Genomic DNA, 19,188 nt, shown 5'->3' on the forward strand with positions numbered 1-19,188 from the left:
AGAACCTCTGAATTAGAGGATATATTAATAGGATCTTCATAAACCAAAAAACAAAGAGAACAAAGACTGGGGAAGAAAACAGAACAGAATATCAAAGGACTGTGGGACAACTACAAAAGATGTAACATCTGTATAATGGGAATACTAGAGGAAAAGAAAGAGAGAGAGGAACAGAAGATATTGAAACAATAATAACTGAGAATTTTCCCCAAATTACTGTCAGACACCAAACCACAGATTCAGGAAGCTTAGAGAACACCAAGCAGCATAAATGCCAAAAAAACTACACCTCAGCATATCACTTTCAAATTACAGGAAATCACATTTTTCTCAAGCTCACATGCAACACTCACCAAGATAAATCACATTCTGTGACATAAAACACACCTTAACAAATTTAAAAGAATAGAAATCATATAATATCTGCCCTCAGACCCCAGTGGAATAAACTGAAAATCAATAACAGAAAGGTAACTGGAAAATCCCCAGATATGTGGAGATTAAGCAACACACTTCTAAAGGACTCATAGGTCAAAGAAGAAATTTTAAAAATATTTTGAACTTAGGTATTAATTAGACTTATTGTGGTGATCATTTCACACTATATACAAATATTGAATTATTATGTCATACATCTGAAACTAATACAGTGTTACATGTCAATTATACCTCAATTAAAAAGTATATTTTGAACTAAATAAAAGGGAAAATTTAGGGGATGCAGTGAAAGTGGTGTTGAAAGGGAAATTTATAGTATTGAATGAATATATTAGAAACAAAGATCTAAGATCAATAATCTAAGTTCTCACCTTAGGAAACTAGAAAAAGAAGAAAAGAAGAATTAGAGCAAAAATCAATGAAATTGAAAACAGGAAATCAGTAGAGAAAAATCAACAAAATCAAAAGCTTGTTCTTTGAAAAGATCAATAAAATTGATAAGCCTCTAGCCAGGCTAATAACAAAAAAAGAGAGAGGGGACATCAGTACAGATACCATGGAAACTAAAAGGATAATAAAAGAATACTATGAACAATTCTATGGCCACAAATTTGATAAGCTGGATGAAATAAACTGATTCCTTGAAAGGCGAATCTGCCAAAACTCACACAAGAAGAAACAAACAGTCTGAATAGGCCTGTATCTATTTAAAAAATTGGGTTACTAATGAATAACCTTCAAAGATAGAAAACACCAGGCCCAGATTTGTTCACTGGTGACTTTTATCAAACATTTAGGGAAGGAATTACACCAATTCTCTATAATCTCTTTCAGAGGATAGAAAAAGAGGGAATACTTTCTAAGTCATTCTATGAGGCTAGCATTACCCTAATACCAAAATAAAACAAAGACATAAGAGAACTACGGACCTGGGACTTCTCTGATGGCGCAGTGGTTAAGAATCCGCCTGCCAATGCAGGGGACATGGGTTTGAGCCCTGGTCCAGGAAGATGCCACATGCTGGGGAGCAACTAAGCCTGTGTGCCACAACTACTGAGTCTGCACTCTAGAGCCCACGAGCCACAACTACTGAGCCTGCGTGCCACAACTACTGAAGCCCTCATGCCTAAAGCCCATGCTCCGCAACAAGAGAAGCCACTGCGGTGAGAAGCCTGTGCACCGCAGTGAAGAGTAGCCCCCATTTGCCACAACTAGAGAAAGCCCGCACGCAGCAATGAGGACCAAATGCAGCCAAAAATAAATAAAATAAAATAAATACATTAAAAAAACCATTACAGACCTGTATCTCTCATGAACATAGATGCAAAAATCTTCAACAAAATATTAGTTAATTAAATCCAAAAAAGTATAAAAAGAATTATACACCATGATCAAATTGGGTTTATCCCAGGTATGCAACATTAGTTCAATATTCAAAAATCAATTAATGTAATCTATCACATCAGCAGACTAAAAAAGAAAAATCATGTGATCGTGTCAATAGATACAGAAAAAGTATTTGGACAAAATCCAACACCCAGGGGCTTCCCTGGTGGCGCAGTGGTTGAGAATCTGCCTGCCAGTGCAGGGCACACGGGTTCGAGACCTGGTCCGGGAAGATCCCACATGCCACGGAGCAGCTAGGCCCGTGCGCAGCGGCTGCTGAGCCTGCGCTCTGGAGCCTGTGAGCCATAACTGCTGAAGTCCACATGCCCTGGAGCCCGAGCTCCGCAGCAGGAGGGGCCACCCAACACAGCCAATAAATAAATAAATAAATAATAAAATACATGAAAAAAGAAGAAAGTATAACTTAAAAAAAAAAAAATCCAACACCCATTCATGATAAAAACTCAGTAAACTAGGACTAGAGAGGAACTTTCTCAACTTATAAAGTCTATCTGCAAGAAATCGACAGCTAATATCATACTTAATGGTGAGAAACTTGAAGCTTTCCCACTAAGATCAGGTACAAGGCGAGGATGTCTCCTCTCACCAATCCTAGAAATCTTTGCTAATGCAGTTAGGCAAGAAAAGGAATTAAAATGCACACAGATAGGGAAGGAAGATATAAAACTGTCTTTTATCACAGATGACATGATCTTTGTCTATGTAGGAAATTCAAAAGAATTGAGAAGGAACTTCTGGAACTAATTAAGTGATTATAGCAAGCAGCATTTGTTAGATAATGCGTTAGAAATGTAAATACTTGGGCCCACCTAAACCTGGCGAATTTGAAACCCTGGGGCTGAGACATGACAATCTGTTTTAACAAACCCTCCAGGTGACTATAATGAAAACTCAAGGTTGAGAATTGCTGGTGTAAGTCTTCTTCATGGCCCTTTATATGTCAACACAGATGACTTCATAATCCAACTTTGTAGGGTCAGTGCTTATGTTTATGTCTACAAAATTAAGCATCTTCAATCTTGTTTTAAGCAAAATCATGAAGTAGGTGAAACTTGTCTTTGGCATCCTATCACCTCTTTTTCTTAGCCCATTTTCCTGTCTTGCTTTCATCTATCAGGTCCCCTTTTACCTCTTCATTGGTTGAAACTCAAGGGACTTCTCCTTTAGGGTAGATTAGAGGGCCCTAAGAAATAAGATCTAAAAATACAATATCTCTAATTGTAAAATGTGGGACATTGGCAGACTCACTGGGGAGGAATGTGAAGATGGCATTGACAGTGACCTTCCCAGGGCCCAAAAATTGCACCTGATGAGCAGATGCCCATTCCCCTGACCTTCATCAGAGGAAGAGGATCCCCTTCCCTTGGCTGTCTGGCTGTCAAGAAGAGGGCTGATTCAGTTTCAGAAGATCTGGAAATGCCTTCAGCACAGGCACCCTGGCTGGATGCTTCTTGCATTTCCTCCAAGTATTACCTTTACCCTTTCTCTCAGTTGCACCTGTTCATTTTGTCATCCACATGGTACTTTGTGGCCTGTAGCTTCCCAATGAAACAATGGAAAGCTTTGATGAATATTCAGAGATCAATTGAGCTTCCCCAGTGAGTCAGCTCTCTCCCAAGGGGATTAGATGGAAATAAGTCATATTAACTGGTGTCTGCTTGTCCCGAGGCTTGCTTTAAACTGATTACTGAAATTCATTCTCCTACTGTCTAGGACCACAGAACAAGATGGTCTACCAACCTATCTATCTAAGAACCCCAGTTGCCTAAGTGTTAATTGCTAGAGTTCAAACAAAATGCACAGCCTTGCCTCTAACCCGAACTGTCCCTTTCCTCTCTGCACACACGTGCTCACAAGCAGATAGATGTGCATGTGTACACACAAAGGTCACTGAGGCTCTCTGAGCCTGGCACATGTGTGATAAACTCAGCAAAAACCCTCAATTATTTGTTGTTACTGAAAATCCCTACGTTTGGCTTTTTCTTTCACAATGTTTTGAACTGCCTGAGTGAGCCAAATTCTCTCTTTCAAGTTATCAGAACTCAGCAGGTTCAGTGAAATTGCTCCTAAATAGGATGCTGTCTGGTTGAGGGGACTCATGGAACTTTCCAGAAGTAAGAAGCAGGTAGGTCAGAGTATGTCAAAGGTGGAATGAAAATCCTTTGAAACGTGGACTGATGAAGTTAAAAATGAATGTGGTTTAGAGTCTGCTAATCATGCCCAGAGTTCCAGGGAGCTGAAAGAGGAGCACAGCTGAATCCTCAGAAAGATTTGTCTATATAAGCAAAGCGGTAGGGAGAGTTGAAGCAGATAGCTAGATATTCAACCATTCTGTGCTCCAACCTCCACGCCTGTTGTTGAGTGAAAGGCCATGTGGGGGAAGAGACTAATTAATGAAATTGGCCATCTTGGCTAATCAGACCCGTTGGAAAATTGTTCTGTTAGCAACAGGCTAAATGTTGTTTCTAGGGGAAGTAAAAAAGGTCAGTGATAGTGTTCATCTTGGGATAACTACAAAATTATTGTTAATGCCACCTCTGAGCTGCAGTTTTAACTGTAGAAGTCAGACAATCCCAAATTACTGTTCCCACACCAACTATAATTCAGCTGACTCCACAAGGCTTGTTGTAGACGAGGACCATACTTCTGTATTATCGTTGTTGGGAGAAGTGCAGTTCTTTTATTTATATCCAAGCAGTGGAGAGTTTTATTTCATAATCTTCTTTTGGAAATGTAGTCATTAGAGACTGACAAAAGTCCTTCTGATCCACTGAAAATACACATTTTGATGTATGGATAAACATTCATGTAGCTCAGAGCTTCACATTCATAAGGTCATTGTAGCCTCCAGGACAGTAAAATGTGAAAATCCACTATCTCCCTAAGGAATATTCAGAATTTGAGATTTTGAGCAATATAATCCCAGCAATCAGGCTACCAGGACAAAGAGGAGATGGTGTACTCCAAAATGGAAAATATACCCTCATTTAAATATTCATAAGACTTAATCTGTTATGTTGATGGTGGTGAATTTGTGATTTTAAATGTAAATGATCTAGAAACCTTGGTTTGCTTTCAAGCATTTTCTTGTCAGTAGGAAAGAAAACGCTTGGATGAAAAATAATGAGAAAAGTTGAGCACTCCCTTTCCCTGTCCCCTGTTCCATCAGGCCTTAGAAGATTAGGTAGAACACTCTTGTTTGAAATGGAAAATAAACCAGTCTCTCATATGGTGGCAAAAGACTCAAGGAATCACCCACATGGTGACTAGAAATAGTGTGTCAGAGAGGAACAGAGCATGCGAAGGAAAGACATGGGCTTGCCCTCAAAGAAAATAAAACAATGAACAGAAACAGATTCCTCACTATGGCTTAATCTTATTAGACTCTTAGACTAATAAGTAACTTAAAATTTAATAAGAGTATAAACATATTTTTTAAATAGCATAAGGTGATAGAACAATAAGAATGAAATGCAAAGGGAAATTGAAGTCTAACAAATAAAAACCAAAAACAACATTAATACAGAAATGAAATATAAATTAGAAATGTTCATGTGTATGAGACCCTATTGAAAATCTGTTTACCAACAATAGAGAAAACTATTGATATAATCACAGTAAATACAGATGACAGACAAGGAAATTAAAGGCAGAGAGAGGGAGAGAAAATCTAAATGATATGAAAACATTCAAAATTATACAATATGAGGATAATAATTGGAGTCCCTGAGTAGAGAATCTAACAAATGGAACAAAAGATATTTTGAAAGATATAGTAATATAAGAAAATTTCCCATAAATGAAGAAAGGACCAAATCTACTCCAAGAAATATAACACAGAATGCTCAAAATGCAAACATAACTTAGTAAAGCCGTTAAAATCCAAGGATAAAGAAATAATTCTTCAGGTGTCAAAATAGAAAAGTCAGTTTCCCACAAGGGAGAAACAAAATCAAGGTGGCTTAGATTTCTGCGCTGCCGCATTCACTGCTATGCTGTCTGCACATGGTAAGAGAGAGAGACCCAGGGGTGTTGTATCGAGCCAAGATGTTGTTAAAATATATAGATGACAGGGAGACATGCTTGAGACTGAAGAACTTAAGCAACTTTGAGACCTTTTTGAAGAACATACCTTGATAATGGGAGTCCAACCAGTTAAAAAAATCAAAATAACTCAGAAATGGAGAAGTCATGGTAAAACAACTGGTGAGAACCACTAGGTAGGTTTAAATGTAGAACTAATTCTCAATAGCTATGGGAATTAATGTTACAGTAAAAATAATAACTAAAAAATATGAAAAATGGGTACCAGAGATAGAAAGAAGTGGGGAAGTCCTTATGTTCTCATCTTTCCCAATAAGGAGTCAATCAGTATTGTCTAAAATTATATCATGTATTAAAGTATAAACACATAATTATTCCAATTTCTTAATATTTTATATTTTTTTACCTTAGAATCATCATTTAGGACATAATAATTATCACAGTGCAGAAACTTTTATTTGAAGCTTATCAATTCTTTCTTTCATACTTTTTATTTTAAAAAATGGCACCTAGGGTGTGGTCCCATTTTACCAAAGTCTCTCTGCATATAGATCTTAAGTGGTGGCTGCCATGATGTTCATCTCACATTAATAATGATTATTTCTAGGTTGTGAGGCATTTTTTAAAAACTTTAATCTTTGTACCTTATGGCCCTAAAAAATTATTCTAAATCATTATGCTTTGTCTTATGAGAACAACTGTGTGAATTTTCCTAAAAACTAGAAAAACATGCCAAAAATGACTGATTGTGTGATATGAATATTTGGAATTATTTTCTTCTTGGTACTCTTCTGTAACTTTTTAACTTTAAAAAAATTAAAGAATTAATTAGTTAAGCATGGGTAGAAGGTAAGGATAAGAGAATATGGTACCACGTGTTTAAAGACATTCCCATCTGCTCAAGGCCTTTCTGGGGCGGGGTTGAGTCCAGGTAGCACTGAAATCTCCTTCAGAACAGTCTTAATGAACAGTGGTAGAAATCACTAGCTCTCGGTGAGCATATCTTTTTTTTTTTTCCTTCTTATTAAAACTTTGTATTTTTTAAATTTTTATTGGAGTATATTTGATTTACAATGTTGTGTTAGTTTCAGGTGTACAGCAAGGTGAATCAGTTATACTTATACATATATCCTTGGTGAGCATATCTTTATGGGGATGGCTTAAGGGACAATTTTCTTTTCCACTAGAAGGTATGGAACAGATTGGGGCATGAAAGAGGACAGGAGAGACACCCTTTGGAAAACAATTGCACGTTGGGGCTCAAACTTTTTTTTAACAGCTTTGTTGAGGTATAATTCACATATCATAACATTCACTCTTTTAAAGTATATGATTCAGAGATCTTTAGTATATTCACCAAGTTGTGAAACCATCACCACTGTCTAATTCCGGAACATTTTCATCACCCCCAAAAGAAGCTCCATACTCATTAGCAGTCACTGCCCATTCCTTCCTCCCACCAGCCCCTGGCAGTCACTAATCTACTTTCTGTCTCTGTAGATTGGCTTATTCTGGACATTTCATGTAAACAGAATCATACAAATGTGGTCTTTTGTGACTGGCTCCATTCACTCAGCATGTTTTTAAAGTTCCCCATGTTGTAGCATGGATCAGCAATTCATTTCTTTTGAATGCAGAATAATATTCCATTGTCTGGATATACCACATTTTGTTTATCCATTCATCAGTTGATGGACATTCTGGTTCTTTCTACTTCCTGGCTATTATGAATAATGCTGCTATGAGCACTTATTTACACGTTTTTGTGTGGACATGCGTTTTCATTTTTCTTGGGTATATACCTAGAGATGGAACTGCTGGATCATGTGGTAATGCTCCATTTAGGAGCTCAAACAATTAAACTTTCCTGTTCCTTTTTGTTCCCAGGCAGAAATGGTGCATAGTGCTTTCCAGGCCCAGCGAGCTTTCCTTCTGATGGCCTCTCAGTACCAACAACCCCAAGAGGTAAGAGTGTATCCTGAGAGCCAGGGCTGCCTAGGGAATGGGCAGTGTAAGATAGAAAACAGGGAAGCAACAGAACCAGTTACTGTGAGAGACATCCCGAAAATGAGATGTATAGCACTGCAAGTTCTGTCCCTAATCCAGATCATAGTATGAAACATTTCTTCTGTCTTTATAATCTTATTATGGCCAAATTCATACTGCAACAATCAACATCACCAGTTTAAAAGGTCAATTTATTTATGTCATCTGTATCCTATTCTTTTTACTAGTCTCACAACCATTTTATAATCAAGGAAGTATTTGCTGCTAATTTTTAGTTCATACTTTGTGCTGCTTTGTTTTCAAAAACTGTTCACATCTATCCTCACCTGTAAATTCTATGTATGAATTTGATTAGTTCCTATTTAACAAATAGATTGTTAGGCTCAGTGTGTAATGAATGAAATTATTCATTAAAAAGTAGATCTACTACCAGCATACCTTGTTAAATAAGAAAAAATAAGAATTGTTGTTTTGACTAAATATTCTGCATCTGAAGTTTGGTAACAGCCATATAAATATAAAAGATAATTGAAATATAACACAATAGTTTAATGGCTCACTTTAAATTCTAAAACAAACACCTAAAGTTGAAAAAGTTGGGCTGAGAATCCTAGGAAGCTAGGATTTGACTTTCAGAGGGTGAAGCTCGGCTTCATAAAGAACCAAGACCTGGGACCTTACCCTCCCTGGAGCAGTAGGTCCCAGGCCCTCCTGTGCAATGCAACCACCTGGAAAAATTTTTCTAAATACCAGTGCCTAGATCTCGCTCCAAGAGGTTCTGGTTTAATTGGTCTGAGGAGTGGTCTTGGCCTTAAGAGGTTTATGGATTCCACAGGTGATTCTAACGTGCAGCCAGGGACTTCCCTGGCGGTCCAATGGCTAAGACTCCACATTTCCATTGCAGGGGGCGTGGGTTCCATCCCTGGTTAGGGAACTAAGATCCCACATGCCGTGCAGTGCAGCCAAAAAAACCAAAAACCAGATAACTTGCAGCCAGAGCTGCCAACCCCCACCCTGGATGGATGTATCCTGTCCCTCGTGGGAAATGAGGAGTTAGCACACAGTCCAGGCGGGCAGCTTTGCAGGGATGGAGATATTCTGTGTTCCATAGGGGATGCAGTCTCCTCCTTGGCTTTCTCAATCCCTGACTTTTTTCTCTTTGCAAAAGAGAACAGTGAAACTAGGAAATCACAATGTGATACAGCCTTAGCCTACCTTTTCTGTGATTGAAGTGAGAGGAGAGGTGGCTTCATTGCATCATTGAGTCTCAGATGGAGGAAAGAACCATTACTTTCCTGGCCAGTGCTCCACTCAATCCCTTTTCTAAGCGCAGAACAAGAGGCCTCTCCTTTGGCCGTGCACATAAAAGTCACTCATTAAATATTGGATGATAAAGTGAGTGAGTGAACAAGTGAATGAATATACTGGGACGGTGGCATCCCCAAATAAGCCATAGTCAGGGATAACGTGTGACTTAGCATGTGGCTATGCAGATTCTTGGGTGTAATATCTGGAGTTGCCCCTTCTTACTCTACTGCATTCTTGATGAAAGGGAGAGGAATGGATGTTTCAGGGGACTCATATCCAGGAAAGGCATTCGTTGGAAATGTTCCCTATAGCACTTATCACAGTACTCCAAGAATAATAAGCCCCAGAAGATCAGTAGGCAAAATAGAAGGCAATGTTTTGATGCCCACCTCCCTTTCTGTGCCCTCCCTCTTAACCCAGAGCACTGTCCTAGTTGCTTCCACTCAATAGAAAAGCAGTCCACCAGGCCTAGACATTCCCAGTGTGCATTCTAGAAGATACATCATAAAGATTATCATAAAACAGGTTGTATCTTCTCATAGGAACAATGTTATAATTGTCCATGCCTTCCTCTCTTCTTTCAGGAGAATACTAACTGCTGTAATTTTAACTCTTATTGATATATGATAGTGGTCCCCAAACTTTAGCGTGTATGAGAATCGCCTGCAGGGTTGTTAAGACACGGATTGCTGGGCCCCACTTGCAGAGTCTCTGATTCAGTAGGTCCTGGTTGAAGCCCAAGAATCTACGTTTCTGAAAAGTTCCTGTGTGATGGTGATGCTGCTAGGCCAGGGACTACACCCTAAGAGCCTGTGGTGTGTGGATGGCTCTCAAAGTTACGCCTCTAGCCGCCTCTAGATGACTACTTCTCAAACTCTGATCTTCATCTGAATCACCTGGAGATCTTGCTAAAGTGCAACGTCTGGGTCAGTACATCTAGGATGGGGCCCAAGAGTCTACAGTTTTAACAAGCTCTGGGTGATGCTAATGCTACTGGTCTGTTGCTACATTTTGAGCAGCGAGACAGGCGTCCCCACTTGAAATCCCCACCAGCACAAAATCCCTTCATAGTCAGATAGCAAACTCATGTTCTTTTCTCCTAGCATGTCTGTATCAAAGCAGGCTGTGTTACGCTACGTTAACAAACATTTCCAAAATTTTAGTGACTTATAAGAGCAGAGGTTTATCTCTTGCTCACCCTACATTCCTATGTATGTATGAACGTAAGGTGACTTACTTTCTAGAGGATGTTATTAAACAATTACTTATACAATTATTAGAGTTATAATAGGGCTCTGAGAGAACATGGTAAAAAATGAATCTTTAAAAGGAATATCAGGCATTGGGAAGGGAAGATATTTTAGGGTAAGAGAACTTCCCAAGGGGTACCTCCCATCATGCTAATGAAGGTGACCACTTATGCTGCGGAAGCATAAGGCAAGGCCAAACCAACATTAGTCACCTGTGGTCTGAGGGTTGTGTGTGTTAGATGCCCAGACTGGGGCTGAGCACCTGGCCAGCTGTAAGCTAGCAACCTCCTAGAACATCTTTGAATCCACAGTGATGCAAGCATGCAATTAATCAGTCAACAAATATTTATCAAGTGCTTATTATGGGCCAGGCCCCCTAGGAGATGGGGCAGGGCTTGGGAAAACACATAGAGAGTATTAGATGGGAAGAGACCTTAGAAGGCATCTCTTGCAGCAATCTCCATTTAAAGATGAATCAGAAGAGGTTCAGAGAGAGGGTAACTGGTTTGCTCACTAGTCCCAAAGCTGGTGAATTGCCCCCCAGAACTCTCAGCCAGCATGCTTCACCACTACACAGCTGTCTCCAGCGCTCTTCCCTGTTGCTTTAAGCCAGAGTGTCAGCCGTCAAAGAGATTAAGTTTTGTAGAGGGTCACCATCAAAATGTAAAAGTATTTTATATTTACCAATTATAAGCAAACAGCCAATCAAGCAAGGTAAACCATTAGTACTACCAAAATTCGGGGAAGTAGGCATCTTGCAGACAAGGGTGATCAGGAAAGGCATCATGGAGGAGATAAAATGACAGTCCAAGAGCAGTAATGCAAGTGCTTCTGATGTAATTACACTAATATTAATAAAGTGGTGAATTTACTTAGCACAAACGCAAAAAAATACTTTCCTGGATTAAATATGTTTGGGAAAATCCCATACTCTGTTCACTGAAGAAGCATGTAAAATATTATTATTTAAACTTACATTTTCCCAGACTTATTTGGCCATGGAGGCTTTTTGTAGAGGGACATCTGTTCATGTCCTGTGGAAGGCTGGTGTACATTTCTTTTAAGTTGTTCTAAATGCTTGATGGTCATTGCTTTTGGTAGATTCTAACTATTAGCAGGGATTCTAAGACCAACTCCAAGAGTCCCACGGCCTAACGTACATACATGCCCAGTATAATCCTCTCCCCTTGAGTGTAGGAATGAGCTGTGAATTTATGGGATATCGATCCTTTGATTAGGTTTATGATCAGGGTGATGGGATAGTCACTCCAGTGATTATGTAATGTCACAGAAGACTGTCATTGTGGCTGTAGAGAGATTCTCCTGCTGGCCTTGAACACATGAGCTACCACATCGTAAGAGGGCAGCCTCTAGAAGCTGAGAGGCCTCTGCTGACAGCCAGCAGTAAAACAGAGACTTCAGTCCTACAAGTGTAAGAAATCAAATTCTGCCAATGACTGTGTGCACTTTGAAGGGGACCCAAAGCTCCAGATAGAAATGTAGTCTTGCTGACACCTTGATTTCAGCCCTGTGAGACCCTGAGCAGAGAATATAGCTTCATGCCCAGAAGCTGTGAGATGGTAAATGTATATTGTTTTAAGCCACTAAGCTTGTGGTAATTCATTATGCACAAATAGAAAACTCATCCAGATTGCCTTGATTCCCTCCTCCTTGCCAGACTCTAAAACAGTTAATTGGTTTTTAAAATAAGGCCGTGAGCCACAGATCAACATGTGAAGCCACCCTACCATTTGCTTCTTCTTCCCTGTCCCCCACCCCCATTCCTCCACCTTCACTCCTCCATTTATCCTGGAAGAAGATAAGAGATTTGCCTACAGCCCTGGTTGACAATGATGACAATCCAATTTCAAATTTCTTTTCTCATTTTGGACTAAGAAACACGTTTCTTATATTCTCTATTATGAAGAGTTTCAAATTTTTCAACCTTGACCTGTAGGAAAAAATGTATTTTATTTCATCACCCACTTTCTCAAAACAACAGTTATCCTTATCATGTACAGTTCATTATGATATATTTCATCTAGTCCATTCTATTGCTCTGTTCTTTTCTTCTTTTTTTAAAGACAGTTCATGACCCACTGAATTGATTTCATGATGTACTAATGGGTCATCACATCTTGCACTTTGAAAGCACCCCTCTCATATCACAGACATATTACAACGCTCATGATATAGATCAACTTATAAAGCATGTGCAGAACATGCTTTTCTTCTCTCCCCTTGTTGTAATTTATAAAAATGATCTTTGGGCAAAAGATTGTTCTAGTCCTTACAGTATCTTTGTTAAGAATTTTAGTGACAATTTAAAAATCCTATTTGTGTGCAGAATTTTTCAAGGGACCCGGGCACACTCAACTCTTCATTTACTTTTATACCAGTTGGATCTAGGGAAAATAGGATATTTCTAATTCACAAGCATGAAAAGTGAAATTCAGTGACACATTAATGACCTGGCCATGGGATCTAGACCGGGGCCCATTACTTTACTCGCCATCCAAAGTTCTTTTCACACTACACATAAAAAGAACTGCACTGCACAGTCATTTATAGGAGTTACATGGCCAAATAAAACTGTAGAAAGTGTTTAGTTAATTGGGAGAGGGGAAATGATTTCTCTTGGCATTGAGACATCTCATATCACCAGGGAGAGATGTGAAAGATAATCTTTAATCATCTCTACCATGAGTGGCCCCCAAATTTTAGCCTGAGCTGAAAATGTAACTTCTACTGGACCAGTGCTTCTGAAGCCCTGGATGGGCATCACCCCCCAGGAAGGCTATCGCCAGGGGTTTGGGGAGGTCTTCCACCTGGACCCCACCACCTCTAGCCCTGGTTAATTTCAGACAGGTAGGAAGCACCGGTGTGGTGGAGAACCACGTCTGTTGTGCCGTAAGTCAGAAGGCATTGCCTTCCTTCCTACGCACACTTTCCATATTTTCTCCAACATGCCTTACGCTGCTAAGACCGGACAATGAAATTGTGTGTGTGTATGTGTGTTTGCATGGAATTAATGTGTACCGGTTTCTGACTAAAGGGAAGTTTAGTTTCCAACTAAAGGGAAGTTGGAAAGTTTCCAACTAAAGGGAAGATAATTTATGGTCATTGACTGGTCTGTGGATTTTATTCTATTAAAAAAACTGGAAGTCTGAGTTTTTTATTCCTCCAGAAGTGAGAGAAAGAGTTTCTACTACCCCTCCCTCTCCTTTTCTGTCTTTATTTGGGCTTGCATTTTAAAAGGAAATAGTGCCTTCCTGTGCGTGGAGCAAGAAGCTAAAACATTTTTTGTCCTTTCATTGTCTAAACAGTCTGAGAAATTAGAAGGGAAAGGAAGATGAGAGACTCCTTCTGTCCATTCCTCCATCTAGTGATATGCATGCCCCAACACGGTGCTCTGTTCAGAGCACTCAGTAAGGATTTTCTAAGGCATGGGGCAGTCTTCCAATATGTTGATAATTTATTGATCTTAAACTAAGCAAGAAAGCCTAGTTAAAAAAAAAAAAAAGCCTAGTAGCGTTAACCTTAGGACTTGAGCTAATTACGTTGGTACACTGGTAGATCCAGATTACTCATGGGTTTATGCCCATATGTTTGAGATTTTCATAAAACGTATTAATTTGTGGGGGTGGTTAAGAGGAGAGACTCTGGACTTGGGCCTACGTGGATCTGAGTCCCAGATCTTCTGCTCATTAGCTCTGCTAATCCAAATGCAAGAAAAACAAATTCATTGGTGTCTCCTACATTTGAGAATCTTTTCTCTTTTTCCGAGTGACTACTGACAAACTAATCTGGTAAAGTCCACAAGACATTCCCACTGAGTCACTCTAACCTAACCAACTTGTCAAGTTACTCACTTAGGAGAAGGCAGTTGAACTCTCTTTGCCCGTGTTTCCTTATTTTCTCCCTTCCTTCCTTCCTTCCTTCCTTCCTTCAGCATGCAGGATCTTAGTTCCCCAACCAGGGGTTGAACCCATGCCCCCTGCAGTGGAAGCACAGAGCCTTAACCACTGGACTGCCAGGGAAGTCCCTCCTTATTTTTAAATAGCGTGAATAGTTCCTATCTCACAGAGTTATTGTGAGGATTGAATGAGAAAAAGCATGCAAGGGTCAGGTGACTGAGTAGGAGAATTCAGTATTAGTCAGGGCAGTCCAACTGCTTTAGGAAAAAGTCCCTAATTCTCAATGACTGAACATCATAGACATTTTTTTTCTTGCTCACCTAAGGTCTTCTCTGGTGTTTTTGGTTGACAGTCTTCCATATGGTCATTCAGGGAACCAGGCTTCCTCTGTCTTTCAGCCCCTACCTGGCTCTAAGTCCTCAGCCATTAAATTGGGAAAGAGAACACAGAATCATTCCTGGGAAGGTTTTATGGGTCAGACCTGGAAGTGGCATGTGTCACCTCTACTGTCATTCAGTCTCTTGGACATTCCTAGCTGCAAGGGAGGTGGCAAATTTAATCAATCTGTACGCTAGGAAGGAGGAATTCACAGATTTGTTGAGCATGTCACCAATCTGCCAGAGTGGGTAACTTGGCTTGACTAAAGTGAAGTCTTTCTCAGTGGAAATACCTTTCTAAACACTCAAGTGGGTTTTCCAGGCTAATCCCCAAGTTCCCATCCAGAGAAAGACAAGAAAACTTTCAAATCTAGCTGTTGAATTTATTTTTATTGTTTTTGGGTATATATGGAGAGATAGAGATAGAGATAGAGATGCATGTATATAGATATCTCAAAGTTTCCTTTAATTAGAATGAGTTCATCCTTTTTTGCCTCTGTAATGTTTTACCATAAGGTGTAAATTATTGTCCCATATTTTAAAATGCCAAGCAAAGTAGTCATGTGACTTTGATCTTAGAGCATGCCTTGGGTAAATTAGGTTGTGCTAGTGGCAGGTCTGGAAATTGTAAAGGAATAGCAAACGAATGAACAAAGCCAAACTCCTAAGTGTTCCTTAAGTCCGTGCCCAGAAAATGTCACAGTGTAGCTCAGTCAGGATTGCTGAATCTTCTTGAAAGATTTGGCCATGATTAGTGCTGCCAAGTTCTCTTGTTAGGGGACATATGACAGGTAACATAATGCAATAAAATAACTCTGGCCCTAATGTAAAATGAAACACCTACTTTAAAAGATTGCCTTAAAGCTTTTTGTCTTCATACAAAGCTATCAAGAAAATATTCTGTTGAGTAACTGCTATTAATTATATGTGCTGAGCGAGTATTTTTAATGGATTTTTAAATATATAATTCTACATTTATCTGGAAAACAGGAAAATAAAACTGCAAGAAAAATTAACAGGTTTTCATCTTTTGTGTCATGCTCAGTTATGTTTTCATTTAACAGTGGTATTTCCCAGTGGACAGAATTTCAAAAAGGAGTAGCACTTTAGAATCTAACCAGTGACTCACTTTATGGCCTTTTCCAAATTAACTCTATATTTTCACTTCATAAATATGTATAAGTTTTGACTCATTAATATTGCTCAATGGGTGGTTCTCTTCACTACCAACCCAAAAGCACTCAAAGGCAATATACGCTTTAAATTTCTAGAGAAGAGATAGGCTTAAACCCAACTGAAACATCTGCTCAAATACAATCTATGAAGAGCAGGTAAAAACTGGTTACATACAGATACCTACAGGATTGAATTTTTTGTAACCAGCAGCTTCCTGAGTAGCATTTCATGTTACAGTTGGAGAAGTGAGGCAAAAAGAAGCCTTTGCTTTTCATATGAGCCTTTCCAGGGCCAGAACATTACCTTGGTAATTACACGCTGGCTCCTTGTGAAGGCTGGTGTAGATGCGGGTTGATGAAGAATAAAGCACCAGGGAAGGAAGGAGAGGAAGAGGTTTGTGTGATATCATCAGGGTCTGCTTGAGTTGACAGCCTGAAGCTACCCAGTCAGGGCTGAATCCCAACAGGAAAGCTAATCATTAGTTTATCAGAATGCAGAGAGGAGGATAATCAGAAAAGAGGGTAATTCTGTCATTCTTCTGCCAGACTGTTTGCTTTGGCAACATAAAGCTGTGAATGAGCTCGTGAGCTGTGACCATGGGTTAGTAGCTTTATAGGTATTTAGAAACCCAGGACTGTGGAGGCAGAAGGGATTTGCTAAGACCCTGTCCTGTTGGACATCACTCATGGTGACTTTTTTTTTTTAATCTGATAAGGCACATTAGCTCATTTCTCTTTGTGTAAGACATGAATTAGATAATGAATGGCTTCCCAAAGGAAGCGAGGTGGTTATCACACACAGGGGATTTGGGGGATTATCTAAGGGGGTAAAGGTTAATAAAGAAGGATAATATCCTTTGTTTTATCAACTATTTCATACTAAGTTTGTTACAGTTCCAGACTGCCTTGATGGCAAATTCTACATAAAGGTTAGAACTACGTATATGTCTAGGGAATTTTTCATACTCCATTTAGCCAAGTGTTGGGATCACTTTGTATTTTTAATAAAATGATTTTCAACTATTTCTCATTCTCCACTGTGAAGCTTCATATTTGCTTGCTAGACACTATAAATCTGATATTTCAAAATTGGTAGTGTTACATGTTTTTCTCTTGCGGCCTGATTCAAAAATTAATTTTAAAAGTGGTCATTGATGTCGTTCAACAAATCTTTTTAAAAGCCATACACATTTTGGCCTTTGGATTTGGTACTTGTTCATCATTTCAGTAGCCTTAATGTGAGTCCTCTTTGCAAGACATAGCTTCTATCATCTGTACAAAGCTGTATATGCGAAAATAGCAAACGGGGAGAAGGTAATTGCAGTTAACATTCCAGTCTGGATCCGCTGTCATAAATTACTTAGCAGAGGGCATGGTCCGTTACTTTTTATGGTCATGTTCTATATTTGTATGTGCTGTGGGTCGGATCACATGACAAAAGCATCATTTGATATTAGTGTTTATATGCACCAACTAGTGAGGGCTGGATTTAAGCTTCACTGTGCAGCACTTTTAATTTGTATACTTAGCTCTTAATTGAAAATGCAGACACTCCCCTAAGTACTAAAACTACAAATAATCCAGAATAAATTTTACATAATTGTTTTTAGGAGAAGACAAACTACAGCATATCCTAACTAATTGAAATGCACTATGCCTTCCAGAGATTTTAAAACGTAAATTTTGAACATGAACAAGTCCACATCGCCAGAATAATAAAGACCCATACTCAGCACTTTCCCTCATCCAGCCCCTCCCCTAAGCGGAACAAGAGAGTGTCTTACTGCTGAGGGCAATTGCTTTAAATGAAGAGACATTTCCCAAACTAACTGAGAGAAGAAAACACATACGTGCGTTTTCCCCCCTCTGCCTTCCACATTGCTTTTCCCACTGCAGCTGAAAATTTAGGTTTCTAGCAGCAAACACCTAGAGAATGGACGATTACTTCTTTTCATAAACTAAACAGGAAAAAAGAATGTCAGGTTTTGGTGGACTAACTGCTGTGAGCATTAGTGTTTCTATATCTGGAGTCGCTTATTAGATAAATTTCCCTGTTAAGTAGTGACTTCAGATCTTTGTTAAACCCTGTTCACCTTACATACTCCAGCCTTCTTTAATTTCCTCAACTCTATTAATTTATTTCTGGGGGCTTTTTTTTTTTTTTAACCAAACATTTAGTGGATCCCTCCTATATAGCAGTCACAGCGTTTGGCGTTTCTACATCTATCATTACCTCATTTGTATGAGAACATACTTTGGAAAAATAGGGTCTGGGTGATGTTATTTGTCATGATTCATATATTCCTGCACTTATCTTCGTTGTTACTGCCCTCACGCTACCACCACGACCACCATTCGAACTTTCCCACCCACTCTCCTCTCTTAAGGAACATATTCAGTATGCCTTCTGACGGTCTCTTTATATCTTTGAACATCCTCAGCACCTTTATGGTAGTTTCTGTCAAAACAAAAGTAACTTGTTTATTTTAGAAACATTCCACTGTTATTTTTTGTGCATGTTTTCCATCCCCTCAACAAGATTCTAAGAGCTTCAAGGAGCTTTATAGTTGATGTGTCTTTGCTTTTCATTGTGGTCTTAACTGTATTTTATTTGATATCAAGTTTGATAAAAAGACAAGCTCTGGCTGCTGACACTTTTGGTTGGTTTGAGGGATAAAAGCTGGGTTAATAGATTCCAGTGGCACGGGAAGGGAACAGAGGAACAGAGTGAAATGACATTTTTATTTAGTGATACTGTTATCTTTTACCAAAAAAAAAAAAAAGGAACTTGATATTTGGAGGTATGTTTGATACAGATTGAGATATCAATTGAGGTTATTACTGCTAAAATGTAAGTCACGGATCAGTCACATAGAATTAGCCTTGAAAATGTATTCCTTACAGGGGAATTTGGGAAAGGGAAGGTTAGAGGAAGAACAAATGGTGTGGGGTTAGTAAGGCATTTCATTTCAAGGATGCCGTTTCTCTTATGCACACTTTCACAAAACGAGTGCCTCTGAGGCTACCACAGAATGTTTCATTTTTGAATGTGTGGAACGAATGACAAGAAATGATCACAGCCAGATTTGGGTGATGGATGTAGCTCAAGCGTTCAATGATGTTAGAATATAGGTTCTGGGAAGAGTGTGCTGACTAAATTCACATGGGCTGTGGAGATCCAGCTGGTCTGATATTTAAATGCTGTTGAAAAAATGTTCTAATTAGATGGTTTCTTCCCTATATGGAGTTTTCATGTAAATTGTGA

The 19,188-nt window shown here is 39.1% G+C and overlaps 1 protein-coding gene across 8 annotated transcripts in view; it reads left to right on the forward strand.

The window, feature by feature from the left end:
- The window catches only part of CAP2 (cyclase associated actin cytoskeleton regulatory protein 2), a 168,669-nt gene that overhangs the window by 79,236 nt on the left and 70,245 nt on the right, over window positions 1–19,188 (forward strand). For all 8 annotated transcript variants that reach the window (XM_079935519.1, XM_079935518.1, XM_079935525.1 and 5 more), the window contains one exon: window positions 7,777–7,854. In XM_079935519.1, the coding sequence (XP_079791645.1) occupies window positions 7,777–7,854 (78 nt within the window). The remainder of the gene's footprint in view (window positions 1–7,776; window positions 7,855–19,188) is intronic.

The sequence above is a fragment of the Stenella coeruleoalba genome (genome assembly GCF_951394435.1).
Source record: "Stenella coeruleoalba genome assembly, chromosome: 10".
Taxonomy (NCBI): Eukaryota; Metazoa; Chordata; class Mammalia; order Artiodactyla; family Delphinidae; genus Stenella; species Stenella coeruleoalba.